General features: G+C 49.9%; 1 protein-coding gene and 1 long non-coding RNA gene across 2 annotated transcripts in view; both read left to right on the top strand.

Moving 5' to 3' along the window:
• PRSS16 (serine protease 16) overlaps nt 1-10,448 on the top strand; it is an 11,642-nt gene extending 1,194 nt beyond the window's left edge. Inside the window, exons 3-12 of the mRNA XM_017520530.2 lie at nt 960-1,059; nt 1,210-1,339; nt 3,037-3,160; nt 3,379-3,456; nt 3,548-3,595; nt 4,019-4,309; nt 5,425-5,566; nt 7,718-7,897; nt 8,000-8,145; nt 8,263-10,448. Coding sequence (XP_017376019.1) covers nt 960-1,059; nt 1,210-1,339; nt 3,037-3,160; nt 3,379-3,456; nt 3,548-3,595; nt 4,019-4,309; nt 5,425-5,566; nt 7,718-7,897; nt 8,000-8,145; nt 8,263-8,331 — 1,308 coding nt within the window. The 3' untranslated portion in view covers nt 8,332-10,448. The remainder of the gene's footprint in view (nt 1-959; nt 1,060-1,209; nt 1,340-3,036; nt 3,161-3,378; nt 3,457-3,547; nt 3,596-4,018; nt 4,310-5,424; nt 5,567-7,717; nt 7,898-7,999; nt 8,146-8,262) is intronic.
• A 1,343-nt stretch (nt 10,449-11,791) lies between these two features.
• The window catches only part of LOC108297829, a 6,208-nt gene continuing 5,193 nt past the window's right edge, over nt 11,792-12,806 (top strand). Inside the window, exon 1 of the long non-coding RNA XR_001822362.2 lies at nt 11,792-12,732. This is a non-coding gene — a long non-coding RNA (uncharacterized LOC108297829). The remainder of the gene's footprint in view (nt 12,733-12,806) is intronic.

Genomic DNA, 12,806 nt, shown 5'->3' with positions numbered 1-12,806 from the left:
CCTCTCTTCCTCAGTCTGCATGTTTTCCCTCTCCACACCCCAGTTCTCCCCATCCCTCGGCTTGAATCTCATGCTGTGGCTGCTGTCAGAATCCCCTTTCTGCCCTGTTCTTCTGATTTGGACTTAGTCTCCTTTCTTCTCAGGGTCCTACTCTTTCTGTTCCTCAGCTCTTGCCCTTCATCGTTTCTGTCTTTCTCTCTGTCATTCACGCTCACCGTCTCACTGCTCCTCCCTGTCCAGGATGGACACAAAACCTACCACCAGGTAGCAGAAACTTGAACCAGCTTTGGAATCAGACCTAGCTCACAACAGGCACTCAAAGATACCTACCGAAAGAAAGAACAAATTCACCCTTCATTGCTTACTCTGTATTTAGTCTCCAAAGATCATCACACTTGGATCTTGTTCTTAAATCCATCTGCATTTATTACTTATTCGACAATTATTACCTCAAAAAATAGCAAGTTCCTTCTATGTCAGAGCCACTCCCTCCGTTCTAGGGATAGAAGTGTCAAAAAGCCCACATGTGAACAAAGTAGTTCAGATCCATAAAATAAAAAGGAAAAAAGAGAAAAGAGTGAAGAAGCAGGCCCAAAATTTGTTTTTGTAGATTTTGCATTCTAGATGAGATGTATAGGGGCCGGGCACAGTGAGTGGCTCATGCCTGTAATCCCAGCACTTTGGGAGGCCGAAGCCGGTGGATCACCTGAGGTCAGGAGTTCGAGACCAGCCTGATCAACATGGAGAAACCCCCATCTCTAAAAATAAAATAAAATAAAAAATAAATAAAATAGATGAGATGAACAGGAGAAAACTGGGCACATAAATCAACCAGCTCATTTCAGACACTATTAAATACATAAGGAAAAAATCCATTAGGGAGACTGAAACAAACAAGGAATTGAAAAGAAGTCAGGACTCTCATGATGCCATTTCTTCTTCCCCATCACACCTCTTAGCGTTACTGGGTGAATGACCGACACTGGGCTGGCCAGGATCGACCCATATTCCTGCATCTGGGGGGCGAGGGCTGCCTTGGGCCTGGTTCAGTGATGAAAGGTAAGAAGCAAGTTTGGGAGAAAGACAGAGTTGGGAAGCCGGTGGGGACCAGGAAGGGGAGCTGCGTATTGCAATGCTGTGAGACCTGAGGGGCGCAAGGGCTGACACTCAACTTGCATCTCACCCCCCAACCCCATGCACTCTTCACAGGCCACCCCGCAGCCTTGGCCCCAGCCTGGGGTGCCCTGGTGATAAGCCTGGAACACAGGTTTTATGGCCTGAGTATACCTGCTGGAGGCCTGGACATGGGCCAGCTCCGCTTCTTGTCCAGCCGCCATGCGTGAGTGCGGGAAGGGAAAGTGGGGTGAAAGGACAGGAATGTCTGTGCTTTGGCATGTCTGCACCTGTGTCTCTGTCCTCCACTGTTGAAGTCAACCTCTGAGTCTCTGATTCCCTGTTTTCCTCTGGCTTTCATAGCGTCTTGTTTTCCTTTCCATGCTGGGTCTCTGTCTCTCCCTATCTGTCTTTCTCTTAGACTGTATTCTTACCTCTGCTTCTGTGTCTCTGTCTGAAGTAAGCCACTGTATCACTGTGCAGACCACCAGCATTTCCTACCTGGATTACAGAACCAGCATCCACCATTTTTCCTGCTCTGCCCTTGACTTCCAGGTGGAAATTGGAATAATTGTGTTAGAGCATAAAGCAGGTCATCATCCTCCCTGGCTCAAGTCCCTCACATATCTCTGTATCACTCAGAGTAAAGTCAAAGTTTTTACAATGGCCACGAGGTCCAGTGGGTTTTGGACCCTTGTCAACTCTGACCTCCACTCTCTCACATTGTCTGGGCTGCAGTTACACTGAGGTCCTCACTGTCCTCCAGACTTACAGGCACATTCCTGCCTTGGGCCTCTGAACTCATCTCTCTGCATGGCATGGCCTCCCCAGATGTGTGTATGGCCCCTCCCCAGCGTCCCTCAGTGCATCTCAACTCCCACCATTTTCCTCCCCACTTTACTTCACCTGTTCTTTGTTCTTTCATCTGCTTTACTCTCACAGAACTTAGCTTTTTCTTTCCTCACTGGTGTCTCTCTCTGTAATGGTCTATTTGCCTCTTTCTCATTTGCTCTGTCTCTGTATCTACATCTGTGGCTCTTTGTCTCCCTGTCTCTGCATCTGTCTTTTCTACAAGCTAAACGGTTTTCTTTCTTTTTTTTTTTTTTTTTGAGACGGAGTTTCACTCATGTTGCCCAGGCTGGAGTGCAATGGCGCGATCTCGGCTCACCGCAACCTCCGCCTCCTGGGTTCAGGCAATTCTCCTGCCTCAGCCTCCTGAGTAGCTGGGATTACAGGCACGCACCACCATGCCCAGCTAATTTTTTGTATTTTTAGTAGAGACGGGGTTTCACCATGTTGACCAGGATGGTCTCGATCTCTTGACCTCGTGATCCACCCGCCTCGGCCTCCCAAAGTGCTGGGATTACAGGCTTGAGCCACCGCGCCCAGCTGCTAAACGGTTTTCTAACTGCAGCAGGATGGCACTGACTGCAAGCCATTTCAGAAAGGTTAGGGAAGAAAAACAGCCCTAGGGAGGAGAAAGAGGATGTTAGACATATCCACACTTCACTCTCCACCTCTCTTTGTGTCTCTTCCCTCTTCCAGTGCCTTCTAACTCTTCAGCTTAGGAGCCTTCTCCTCTGAGTAGCCCTCCTTGACTGCCCTCAACCCTTCCCTACATTTGTCAGGTTTTCATCTAAACTGACTTGGACATTTTTCGTCTCCTACCTAAAACAAGAAGGGAAAAAGGGTGCAGGGTTTCTAGAAAGTGGACGAGCACAGGGTCTCCCGTGGCCTAGGCACACGTGTTCTGGGAAGTGCATGTGGCTTGGAGAACCCTTGGAAACACATCCTGAGAAAACAGACCTGGCTTCTGGCCAGATTCATCCATTCACATCTCTGAATTCGGGTTTCCCGGATAGTGGGGAAATCTTCAGGGATTCCCAGCGATGAGGACCGACCGAGCCTCCCCTCTGACCCTAGGCTGGCTGATGTGGTCTCTGCCCGCCTGGCACTTTCCCGCCTCTTTAACGTCTCCTCCTTCAGCCCCTGGATCTGCTTTGGAGGCTCCTATGCCGGCTCCTTGGCCGCCTGGGCCCGGCTGAAGGTCCTGGGACTCCTCCGGGTGGGCTGGGGGGAGGGAACTCGGACTCCAGGGCCCCCGTCTCAGATCAGAGGAATGCCCTCCCACCACGCCCCTTCCTTCCTCCCGCCCCACAAGCATTCTGCACCAGCTGTCCTCACCGGAGCGAGTGAGTGACACAGGGACAGCAAGACGTGGGATTCAGGCCCCCAGCCGCAGGCTGACGCTGTCTCCCCCCTCAGTTCCCGCATCTCATTTTCGCGTCGGTCGCCTCGTCCGCCCCGGTGCGGGCCGTGCTGGATTTCTCCGAGTATAATGACGTAAGGATGTCGGGCAGCAGGTGCGGGAGGAGGGGGCCCAGTGGGCGGAGGCCGGCGCTTCCCGATAGCGTCCTCTGCGGTCCGACCACAGGTGGTGTCCAGAAGCCTTAAGAGCGCGGCGATCGGCGGGTCCCTGGAGGTAGGAGGTGGGGCCTAGTCCGAGGGGGACTGGGAGGGTAAAGAGGCCTCGGATGCCGGGGAAGAGAAGGCCTCAGGAGGGCAACGCCTGCAGGGGGCGAGGTCTAAGCAAGGTTGGAGCGGGAAGAACACGCAGGTTTTGGGAGAAGTAGGAGCTGACGAAGAGGCGGGGCACCAAGAAAACAGGCGTTCCCTAGAGGGGGCGGGGCTTGGGCAGGGACCAGCCTATCCGGAGGTGAGGCTCAGAGTGGGGCGGGGCCTGCAGGGACAACCCCAGGAGGCCCAGAAGTGGGCAGAGCCTGAGCCGAGAAGGTCGGAATCTGGCTGCAGAAAAGTGGGGAACCCTAGGAGGACGGAAGTCCTGGGAAGGGAAAGCGGAAGCCCTGCCTGGGTCTTGGCAGACACCTCCTCTTGCTCTCCACAGTGCCGGGCGGCGGTGTCCGCCGCCTTCTCGGAAGTGGAGCGGCGGCTGCGCGCGGGTGGGGCGGCTCATGCAGCGTTGCGGGCAGAGCTGAGCGCCTGCGGGTCCCTGAGCCGCGCGGAAGACCAGGCGGAGCTGCTGGGGGCGCTGCAGGCTCTGGTGGGAGGTGCCGTGCAGTATGATGGGCAGGCAGGAGCGCCACTGAGCGTGCGGCAGCTCTGCGGACTTCTCCTCGGGGGCGGGGCCAACCGCAGTCGCTCCACGCCCTACTGCGGGCTTCGGCGGGCTGTGCAGGTGAGTGCTCCCTGGCGCGGCCGGAGGAGTTAGCGGACAGTTTCCTGCCCACTTCCCTTGTGTGATCTTGGGCAAGCGAGAACCTTCTCTGAGACTTCGTTTTCTCATTTGTAAAATGGGATGACACCTCGCAGGACCGAGGGAAGGTGAAATGGCTGTAGAGCCATCAGCTGGGAGCCTAGCACACTGCGTGCAAAGGTTAAGAGACTTTTGCCTGTCTTGTCCTGTCCTGTGCGTTTTGCCTGGCACATGGCAAAATGCTCAGTATTTATAGAATGAATGAAAAAGTGTATCCCTGGGGATAGGGTTCTCCCACGTATCTGGGCCTACAGCCTCTGAGTCCGCAACTACAATCTGGCTGTCACTTTTCCAGCACTGTCTGGACCACGTTCTGTACGAAGTGCTTCACATATGTTATTTCGTTACATTCTCAAGAGACAGGCACCATTACTATCCCCACTTACAGAAGAGGAAACAGGTCTGAAAGAGTATCACTTGCCCAAGATCTCACAGGTAATAAGGTCTCAGTCTTCTAGTGCCTTAATCTCCAACTCACAGGGACCCTCTGACCACTGACTCCCAGGAGAACTCGAACTCACCCTTCTGTTTCTGACTTTTGACCTCTGGGGACACAGGCCCTGGCTTGCTGAGAGGGGAGGAGGAATTTATGTCTTATGTGTTATACCAGAGCGAGCATAGAAAGTCAACACCAAGACAAAAGTATGCCAAATTGCAAGGTCTTTATTGCCGGTGGCCACGGAGGACTCATGTCTCTCCAACCCGTGGCCCAGAAAGGAGGGTGTCAAGATCTTTTATGCCCATAAACCACCTCCTGGGCTGGGGAGGGTGAGGGGCTTCGGACATTCCGATTGTTACTTAAGTGGTTCGCAGAAGTCAAGATAAGCGTTAGTTTACACATTGCCTACGTAGGGTGGAAATTACAAACCTTAGTTACTTATTACAAGTTGCAGAGGCCAAGATGGCGTGGGTTTGGACTGCTTGCCTGTCACATCAGGGTTACAGAGAGCAGTTTCAACACAAAGCCAAGGTATGGTTGAGATATGCAGTTTTATGGGGCTTTTTCCATGTCACAATGTATGCACATTGTTCCCTAGATTGTCATGCGCAGCCTGGGCCAGAAGTGTTTAAGCTTTTCCCGAGCAGAGACAGTGGCACAGCTGAGGAGCACAGAACCTCAAGTGTCTGGTGTGGGTGACCGTCAGTGGTTGTACCAGACATGTACCGAGTTTGGCTTCTGTAAGTGACTGACCTAACCCTGATTTCATCCCCTCAAACAACCTTTTTGCTATGCCCAGAGAAGTCATCTTACAGATTGTCTGGACTCATTTTGACCCAACTCTCAGGCATTGTGTAACCTGTAGATGTGCTGGAGACGGTGGAAGCCATACCAGTGTGTGCATGTGCTTGGCCCTCACATGCCTCCTCACGCACACATTGGTCTCCACTTGAGTGATCTTCTCTTCAGCCTGTTCTTTCTCTGTGTTCTCATTCCAGGGATGGCCCCCTTTCCCCAGCCACCAGACTAGAAACTTGAACCTTGTTTCAGTTGCTGCCTTCCTGTTTTGTAGCTAGCCTGTCAATTACTGAGTCCTCCCCACTTTGCATGGACAACTCTGTAGTCTATCCCTTCTGCTTTCCCTGCCTACCTCTGCTGTCTTCCTAGAAACCTCCATCCTTTCTTGCTTGGATCCCTTCCCAGCCTCCTCTCTGGTCTCCAGGCCTTCACTTCATCTGTACCATCTAACTTCCTCATAGCATCCACGGAGATCTTTAAATATAACCTTGACCCTCCTCCACGCAAAACTACAGCTCCTCAAAGACCCCAGGGTAGTGTTGCCAGATGCAATACTGGATGCCCAATAGATTTTTTTTTTTTTAGTATAATCATGTCCCAAATATTACATATGGTAAAGGCAAAATGTTCAAGTTCCAGCTGCATTTACTACTTATGTGATCCTGGGCAAATGACTGACTTCTCCATGCCTGTTTCCACATCTATAAAATGGGAATACTAACAGTACTTCTCTCATAGGGTTGTTTCAAGGACAAAAATAGGTAATATTTGTAACATTCAAAGAATAATGCCGTTCTATGGTAAGTATTTCTAAGCCCTTGCTATTATTATGATAAAGCTTTACATATTTTAACCCTCTTAATACATTAGTCTTCCTAACACCATACGAACTTTGCACATGCTGTTCACTTTGCTTGGATTATTCCTCTTCAAGTCTAAACAGTGTCAGGGAACCAGCCCAGACATAACCTAGGGAGTAACTGGGGTTGGTGGAGACAAAGAAACTTAGAGACAAAAGTAAGAATGCATAAAGGTGGGCTCCCAGGAGGCCCATGTGAGTAGGATACAAAGGCCCTGAGCACTGGAGGCCCACACTTGAATGAGTGTGTAAACCAAGAAGCCTGTGCTCAGGGATGGGGGTTGTGAAAAGGAAGCAAAGCATCAAGCAAATGATCTATAGCTGTGGTGATTTGGCATCTCCTTGGGAGGCATAGAGCATGCTCTACTTTACGTACACCGAGGAAACAGAGGAAAAAGCTGTTGCTAGAGTAAGCAAGTCTGGCCACATTTTGTCGCTATAAAGAGGTCTTCCTTGCTTTGAGCACAGAGCATGGTCTTCCACTAACTCCCATCTTGTGCCAGATGAGCAGGTCATGGATCAGCTCCTCTCTCAATAAACAGGATGCCCTCCCTCAGGAAGCCATGGTCCCTCAAGATAAGCAGCTGTCCAGCCTCCCACTTCAATAGATCTGTGCTCTTTAGCATTTTACGCAATCTGTCATCATACATTTTTTATTGCCTCTCTTCCCCTCTGGACTGATCCTGTGACAGCAGAGCCTGGAGCTGTCTTGGTGTGCCCAATATGGCACAGCATTTATCTGAGCACATGGTAGGTGGTCAGCAAATAGGGAGGGAAGGAATGAATTAATCTGATGTTATGGAAGTTAGATTTACCCTGAAAACACAGTGAGCTGTGGGTTTTAAGCAGGGAAGATGTGACACAGCTTGAGCTTCGAGCACTCCAGACCTTTGCACATGCTACTTCCTCTCTTTACTATGCCTCCTCTTCTCTGTCTTTGTTTGGCTCAGTCCTGCTAACTTCTCAAGGTCTTATCCTTTGCAGGACGCTCTCCCTGAGCCCATCATGTTTCCTCTGGGCTCCCTGCTTTCTGGCCTTTTTCCTTCACAGCCCTGATCACTCTGGCCTGTCACTGTTGGGGGATCTGTGAGAGTCTCTATGCTAGGATCATGAGCTCCTAGAAGGGAGTACTGGAAATATTTTGGTCATCACTAAGGAAAGCTCTGAAAATGATTATTAAAGGAGAGTGGTGGGCTGGCTGTATACCCACACTTACAGGTATCTCCCTACACAGATGTCACCTGTGAGAATCCCAGATGTCCTTTCTCCCAGCTCCCAGCACTGCCCTCCCAGCTAGACCTATGTGAGCAGGTGTTCGGGCTCTCACCCTTGTCAGTAGCCCAGGCTGTGGCTCAGACGAACACCTACTATGGTGGCCAGACTCCTGGGGCTAACCAAGTGCTGTTTGTTAACGGTGAGCATGCTGTCAAAACCTATGTATGTAGCCCCAGCTCAGCATAGCCCTATCCTCTCCCAGCCCCCATCTACCTAGCCCCACCCTTTCCTTTCTTTCCAGGTGACACAGACCCTTGGCATGTGCTAAGTGTAACACAGGCTTTAGGATCCTCAGAATCAGCTCTTCTCATCCCTTCTGGCTCCCACTGCTTGGACATGGCACCTGAGAGGCCCTCAGACTCCCCCAGCCTCCGCCTAGGGCGCCAGGTAAGAAGGAAAAGGCTCTGAATAATTTGCATTCTTATTTGAATAAGCATTTGCATGTTCCTTTTTTCCTACTGGTGCTGAGATCTGACTTTCCAAACTCTTCCCACCTCCCCACAGAATATCTTCCAGCAGATACAGACCTGGCTGAAGCTGGCAAAGGAGAGCCAGGTTAAGGGTGAGGACTGAATCTCATACCCTTTCCACTCCCTGCATGGCCATCTCAGTCCTGGACATACTCATTCACTGAACAAAAGAGAGCAGCTTGTTTTGAAAGAAGAAACTCCCAGGAACTGGGATTCAGCACATGTTCTGTGTGTAACTGGCATGTGTCAGCAAACATCTTTATTCCCAACTTAAAGTGCTTTGTTGCGGAAAGTTATGGAATTATGTGGGAAGAGATGGCCAGGGGCAGACCTGTGTTACTTACACTTAAATGATTATGAGCTTGCATTGCCTTTTATACACTGAGATTTGTGGCATGGATCATATCCAAACTATGGTGCAGTAAAACAAAAGCAGAGATCAAGCAGTAACGGGAGGCCTCTGGTGAAGACCATCTGAGAGCGTCCTACAACCACCGAACACTCGGTGTGGCTGCAGAGCAGAAAAGAAAAACTGCTTCTTCTCAATAGTGTTCTCATAAGGATCTTGTAAAGGGAGCTTATGCAAAAGACTCTGGGAAGGAAATGCAACATCTGCTCTTAAGACTCGGGAGGGTCTTCTTAGATGGGCGCTAGTAAGGGTGGAAAGCCTTGCAGGGCAGAGACACCGGAATGCCACAGGCTCTGCCTGTGTTCTCAGAATGTGGAGCAGTTTCACTTGCTCTAGGTGCACAATGCTTGGGAGATAAAAGCCACTTGATGCATTGTGTGTGGTCAGACCTCATGGCACCTTGTCCACTGCACCTCTCTTGCCACAAAACACCTGGATAGACAATGATGGTAAAACCTCAGTATCCTTAGCATTTCTTAGGAGAACCGCTTTGAATTGAATGCTGCAGAGACATGCTCTTCGTCTGGCTATCTCCCTCCTCAACCCTCCTCCCCACAGCCTGCAAGATTAACAAGATAATTTACCATAATAAAAGCGCTTGGAGCCTAGAACTTGGAGCAGGTGCAGATCACCCTGTGACAGTGCATTGCACCCCTGGACCCATGCTTTGAAATTCTAGTCTTGTGTCTTTGTCTTTATTTCTTTTCTCATCCCTCGTCACTGCCGGGACAGAGTGCACCCACACACAGCTTTGGGCTGGTTCCCAACAGAATTATAGGTGGATGATTATTCTCATTGTAAATAAATATTGGTGTTTTGAATGTTAAATATCAAAGAAATGTGACAGGATGCCCTCCCTCCTGTTATATTTCTTTGATGCCCTCCCCCTGCTGATCAGATTCTTGTTCAAATTCTGCCACCCCTGCTCCTGGGTTAGGGGCTATGCTGTAAGTTTCTGTTTCTGGACTTCAGACCCTGGTCCTGTCCCTGCTTCTCAGTTTCTCTCACTGTACCCCTTTACCTCTGTCCGTTTCTTCCTCTCTCTTTCCCTGTCGCCATCTGTCTTTCTAATCTTGTTTCTCCAAACATCTTCATTTCTATCTCTGTGTTTTAGTCTGTTTCTCTGTTTATCATTTGTCCTTTGATCTGTGTTTGTTCTCTGGCTCTCCGGCAGTGCCTTTGTCTCTCCTCTCTCTTGCTCTGCTGGGCTGTTTCCACTGCTCTCTTTCTGACTCACTTGTGGTCTCTGTGTTTCTCCTAGTCACTTTCTCTTTCTGTGTCTCTATTTTCCTCTCTCCTCTGCTGTCTCCTCAATCTATCTGTCTCCCTGAGCCTCTGTTTCTTTGACGCTCTTCTCTGTCTCTATTTCTCTTCCTGTCACTTAATCTTTGTCCTCTATCTCCACACCTTCCTTCCACACCCTTCACTCACCATCTCTTCCCACAATCAAAAATCACTCCCTAGTACTTCCAGCTTCCAACCCTAGGAGTTTATGGTTCTGGTGGAGACTCCTTTCAGGACCAGGGAGGACAGAGCTAATTTCAAGGGTGCCTGCTTAGGCTGTGTTAGCCGTGACAAGAAACTGCCATAGATTTGCACCATTCTTTCCTAACACTCAATGGTTTTCAGCAATAAATATGTCTCAGCATTTTGTACATCTTCGTATGCACAGAGATGGTAGTAGTAGAGTTTTATTCAGTTTCATAGATCCTTCTTGGTAAGAGGCAACCTTCTCATGCTATCATACCGGAGTGAATCTCCACTATAGTTCTGCCTGCCCTTGATCTTTATATAAATGGAAACATACAGTACATACTTTGTGTCTGGAAGTTTGAAATCAAGGTGTCAGCAGAGACATTCTCTTTCTCACAGCTCTAGGAGAGAATCCTTCCCTGCCTCTTCCAGCATCTGGGGTTTGTCCCTTGGCCTGCGGATGTGTCACTCCAGTCACATGGCTGTGCTCCCTGTGTGCCTTCACGTCACCTTCCTTCTGCACCTGCCTGTCCTTGTGTGCAAATTTCCCCTTTTATAAGGGTACCAGCTATCTTGGGCTACAGCCCAGCCTATTGGCCTCATTTTAATTTGGTTTCCTCTGTGAACACCCTATTTCCAAATATGGTCACAGGTTGAGGAACTGGGGGTGAGTTCAACATATCTTTTTTCGGGAGAAAATGGGACACCGTTGAATCCATAACACCCCCAAATGATAACAAATGAAGGCTGTTTATTCAGAACTTGTCGTACCAGGAGAGTCCACCATCATCACTTGTGTTTGGCAGCGACTCACAGCAGGCAGAGGAGTGGGAAAGTGGGATAGTGGAAAAAGAAGGTTCTAGGTATGGCTTAACTGGAGGCCGTGGCCTGGGGAAGCGGTGCGCAGGCTAACTAGATGAGAGGCATCAGATGTGATTGGTTGAGAGTGTATGTGTGGCTTTTCCTCATTGGTCCTAAGTTGAAAGCAAGGGCAAAAATCAGGGAATTCTGAGTTATTGCAGTTAGTAAGTGCTGGCCATTTGGAGCCAATCAATATCTAGGGGTATTATTATTTGTCTTCCCCTACTGTTTGCCACAGACACTAACTTGACTTCCTGGAATGGTTACTATAAATAGTAGGCTGGCTTTCTGGGCTGGTTACTTCAGGTTTTAGGTCAGAGGTCTATTTCTACTTTTAGTTTGGTCATTATCCATTTGTATCTTCAATCTCTTGGATCTAATGTGGCTGGAGATTGCTAAGTCCAGGGAGTTTACAAGTCTACTCTGCATTCAGCCAGAGACAGTACCCTTTCTGGGCTTTACTGAGCCAACTTCTGGATCCTGGGTATTTGTGCATGTGCAGTCTTCCAGACCTCCAGAGATGAGTGGGTGGTCTGGAAGGCTGTGCACAGCACAAGGGTAGGGTGCTCTTTGGCTGTCCCTAGATGTCCTTTTAAAATTTCTGATAGATTTTTTTTTTTTTTTTTTTTTAATATGGAGGCTCACTTTGTCACCCAGGTTGGAGTGCAATGGAGTAATCTTAGCTCACTGCAACCTCTGCCTCCTGGTTCAAGTGAGTCTCCTCCCTCAGCCTCCTGAGTAGCTGAGACTACAGGTGTGTACCACCACACGTGGCTAATTTTTGTATTTTTAGTAGAGACAGTGTTTCACCGTGTTAGCCAAGATGAAATTTCTGGTAGATTTCTAAATTAAATATATTAATTTGTATGCTTCTGTTAGTATCCTTGAAATATCAGCCTTCCCTGATTACTCTTCACTGTGACCTCTATTGTTTTCAATATTGCCCTTGGGCTGGATTTCCTTGTCCTACTCCAAATAAAGTCAACCCCTTCAGGCAGGGGCCCTGAACAGCCAGTCATCAAGGTTTGCCGGGCCTGCGAGGACAGAACCTCTTTAGGACAGAGTTGGAGCTTCAGGGAAGTGGGAATAGGAGCCACCAGTCCTTCCCGTCCCCATGGCCCAGTCTTGGAGTGGAACTGCCTTGCCAGGGAGTAGGAGTGGGGCTCACAGGAGCAATGGGAGTCACTGGTCCTCACAGGCTGCCCTTCATGTCTAGGATGAGACTTCTACTGAAGTGGAAGTTTCGCCCAGGATTTTGTTAGCACATAGTCAGCAACTTCCCTGTTTTAAAACTGCCCCTGTTTTTCTAATAACCGCATCTTTCTGCTTCTGTACCTCAGCTTATTGCTTACCAGCTAAAAACCTTCAGGAAAACCGCCGCATCGTCTAAACCTGCTGCACTGTCTGAAGCTCTGAGTTACTCCCGGGCCCCTTCACCTGTGAAAACCGTGGGCTGTTCTTAGCCGCGTCCAGATTCTGGGCGTAGTAAAGAGTGCGCCTCCGTTCCCCTGACGGCCGCCTGGGTTTCCTGTCAGGTAACACTTTCCACATTTGGTTCCCTGACCGGCCCCTTGAGCCGCCGGTTTGGGGTCAGAAAGGACGGACAGCTCGCCTGTGCCCCACCGGGGAACCAGGCAGCTCCCCGCCCCCTAAGCTGCTCCAGGGCCTCCTTCCCTGGAAGCGGAACCACTGCTGCTCCGGCGTTGCTGCTGGCCGGACGCGCGGGGGAGACGGACTGAACTGAGGGGAACTCCGGATGAGGTAAGGCTCCGGGACCGACTCTAGTCAGGCCCGTCTGAGGACGCAAGGGGAGCCCGGTCACCTCCCGGGGTCTC

This window comes from Cebus imitator, unplaced genomic scaffold, assembly GCF_001604975.1.
Source record: "Cebus imitator isolate Cc_AM_T3 unplaced genomic scaffold, Cebus_imitator-1.0 Scaffold848, whole genome shotgun sequence".
Lineage (NCBI taxonomy): Eukaryota > Metazoa > Chordata > Mammalia > Primates > Cebidae > Cebus > Cebus imitator.
This window is presented reverse-complemented; position numbering and strand designations above follow the sequence as displayed.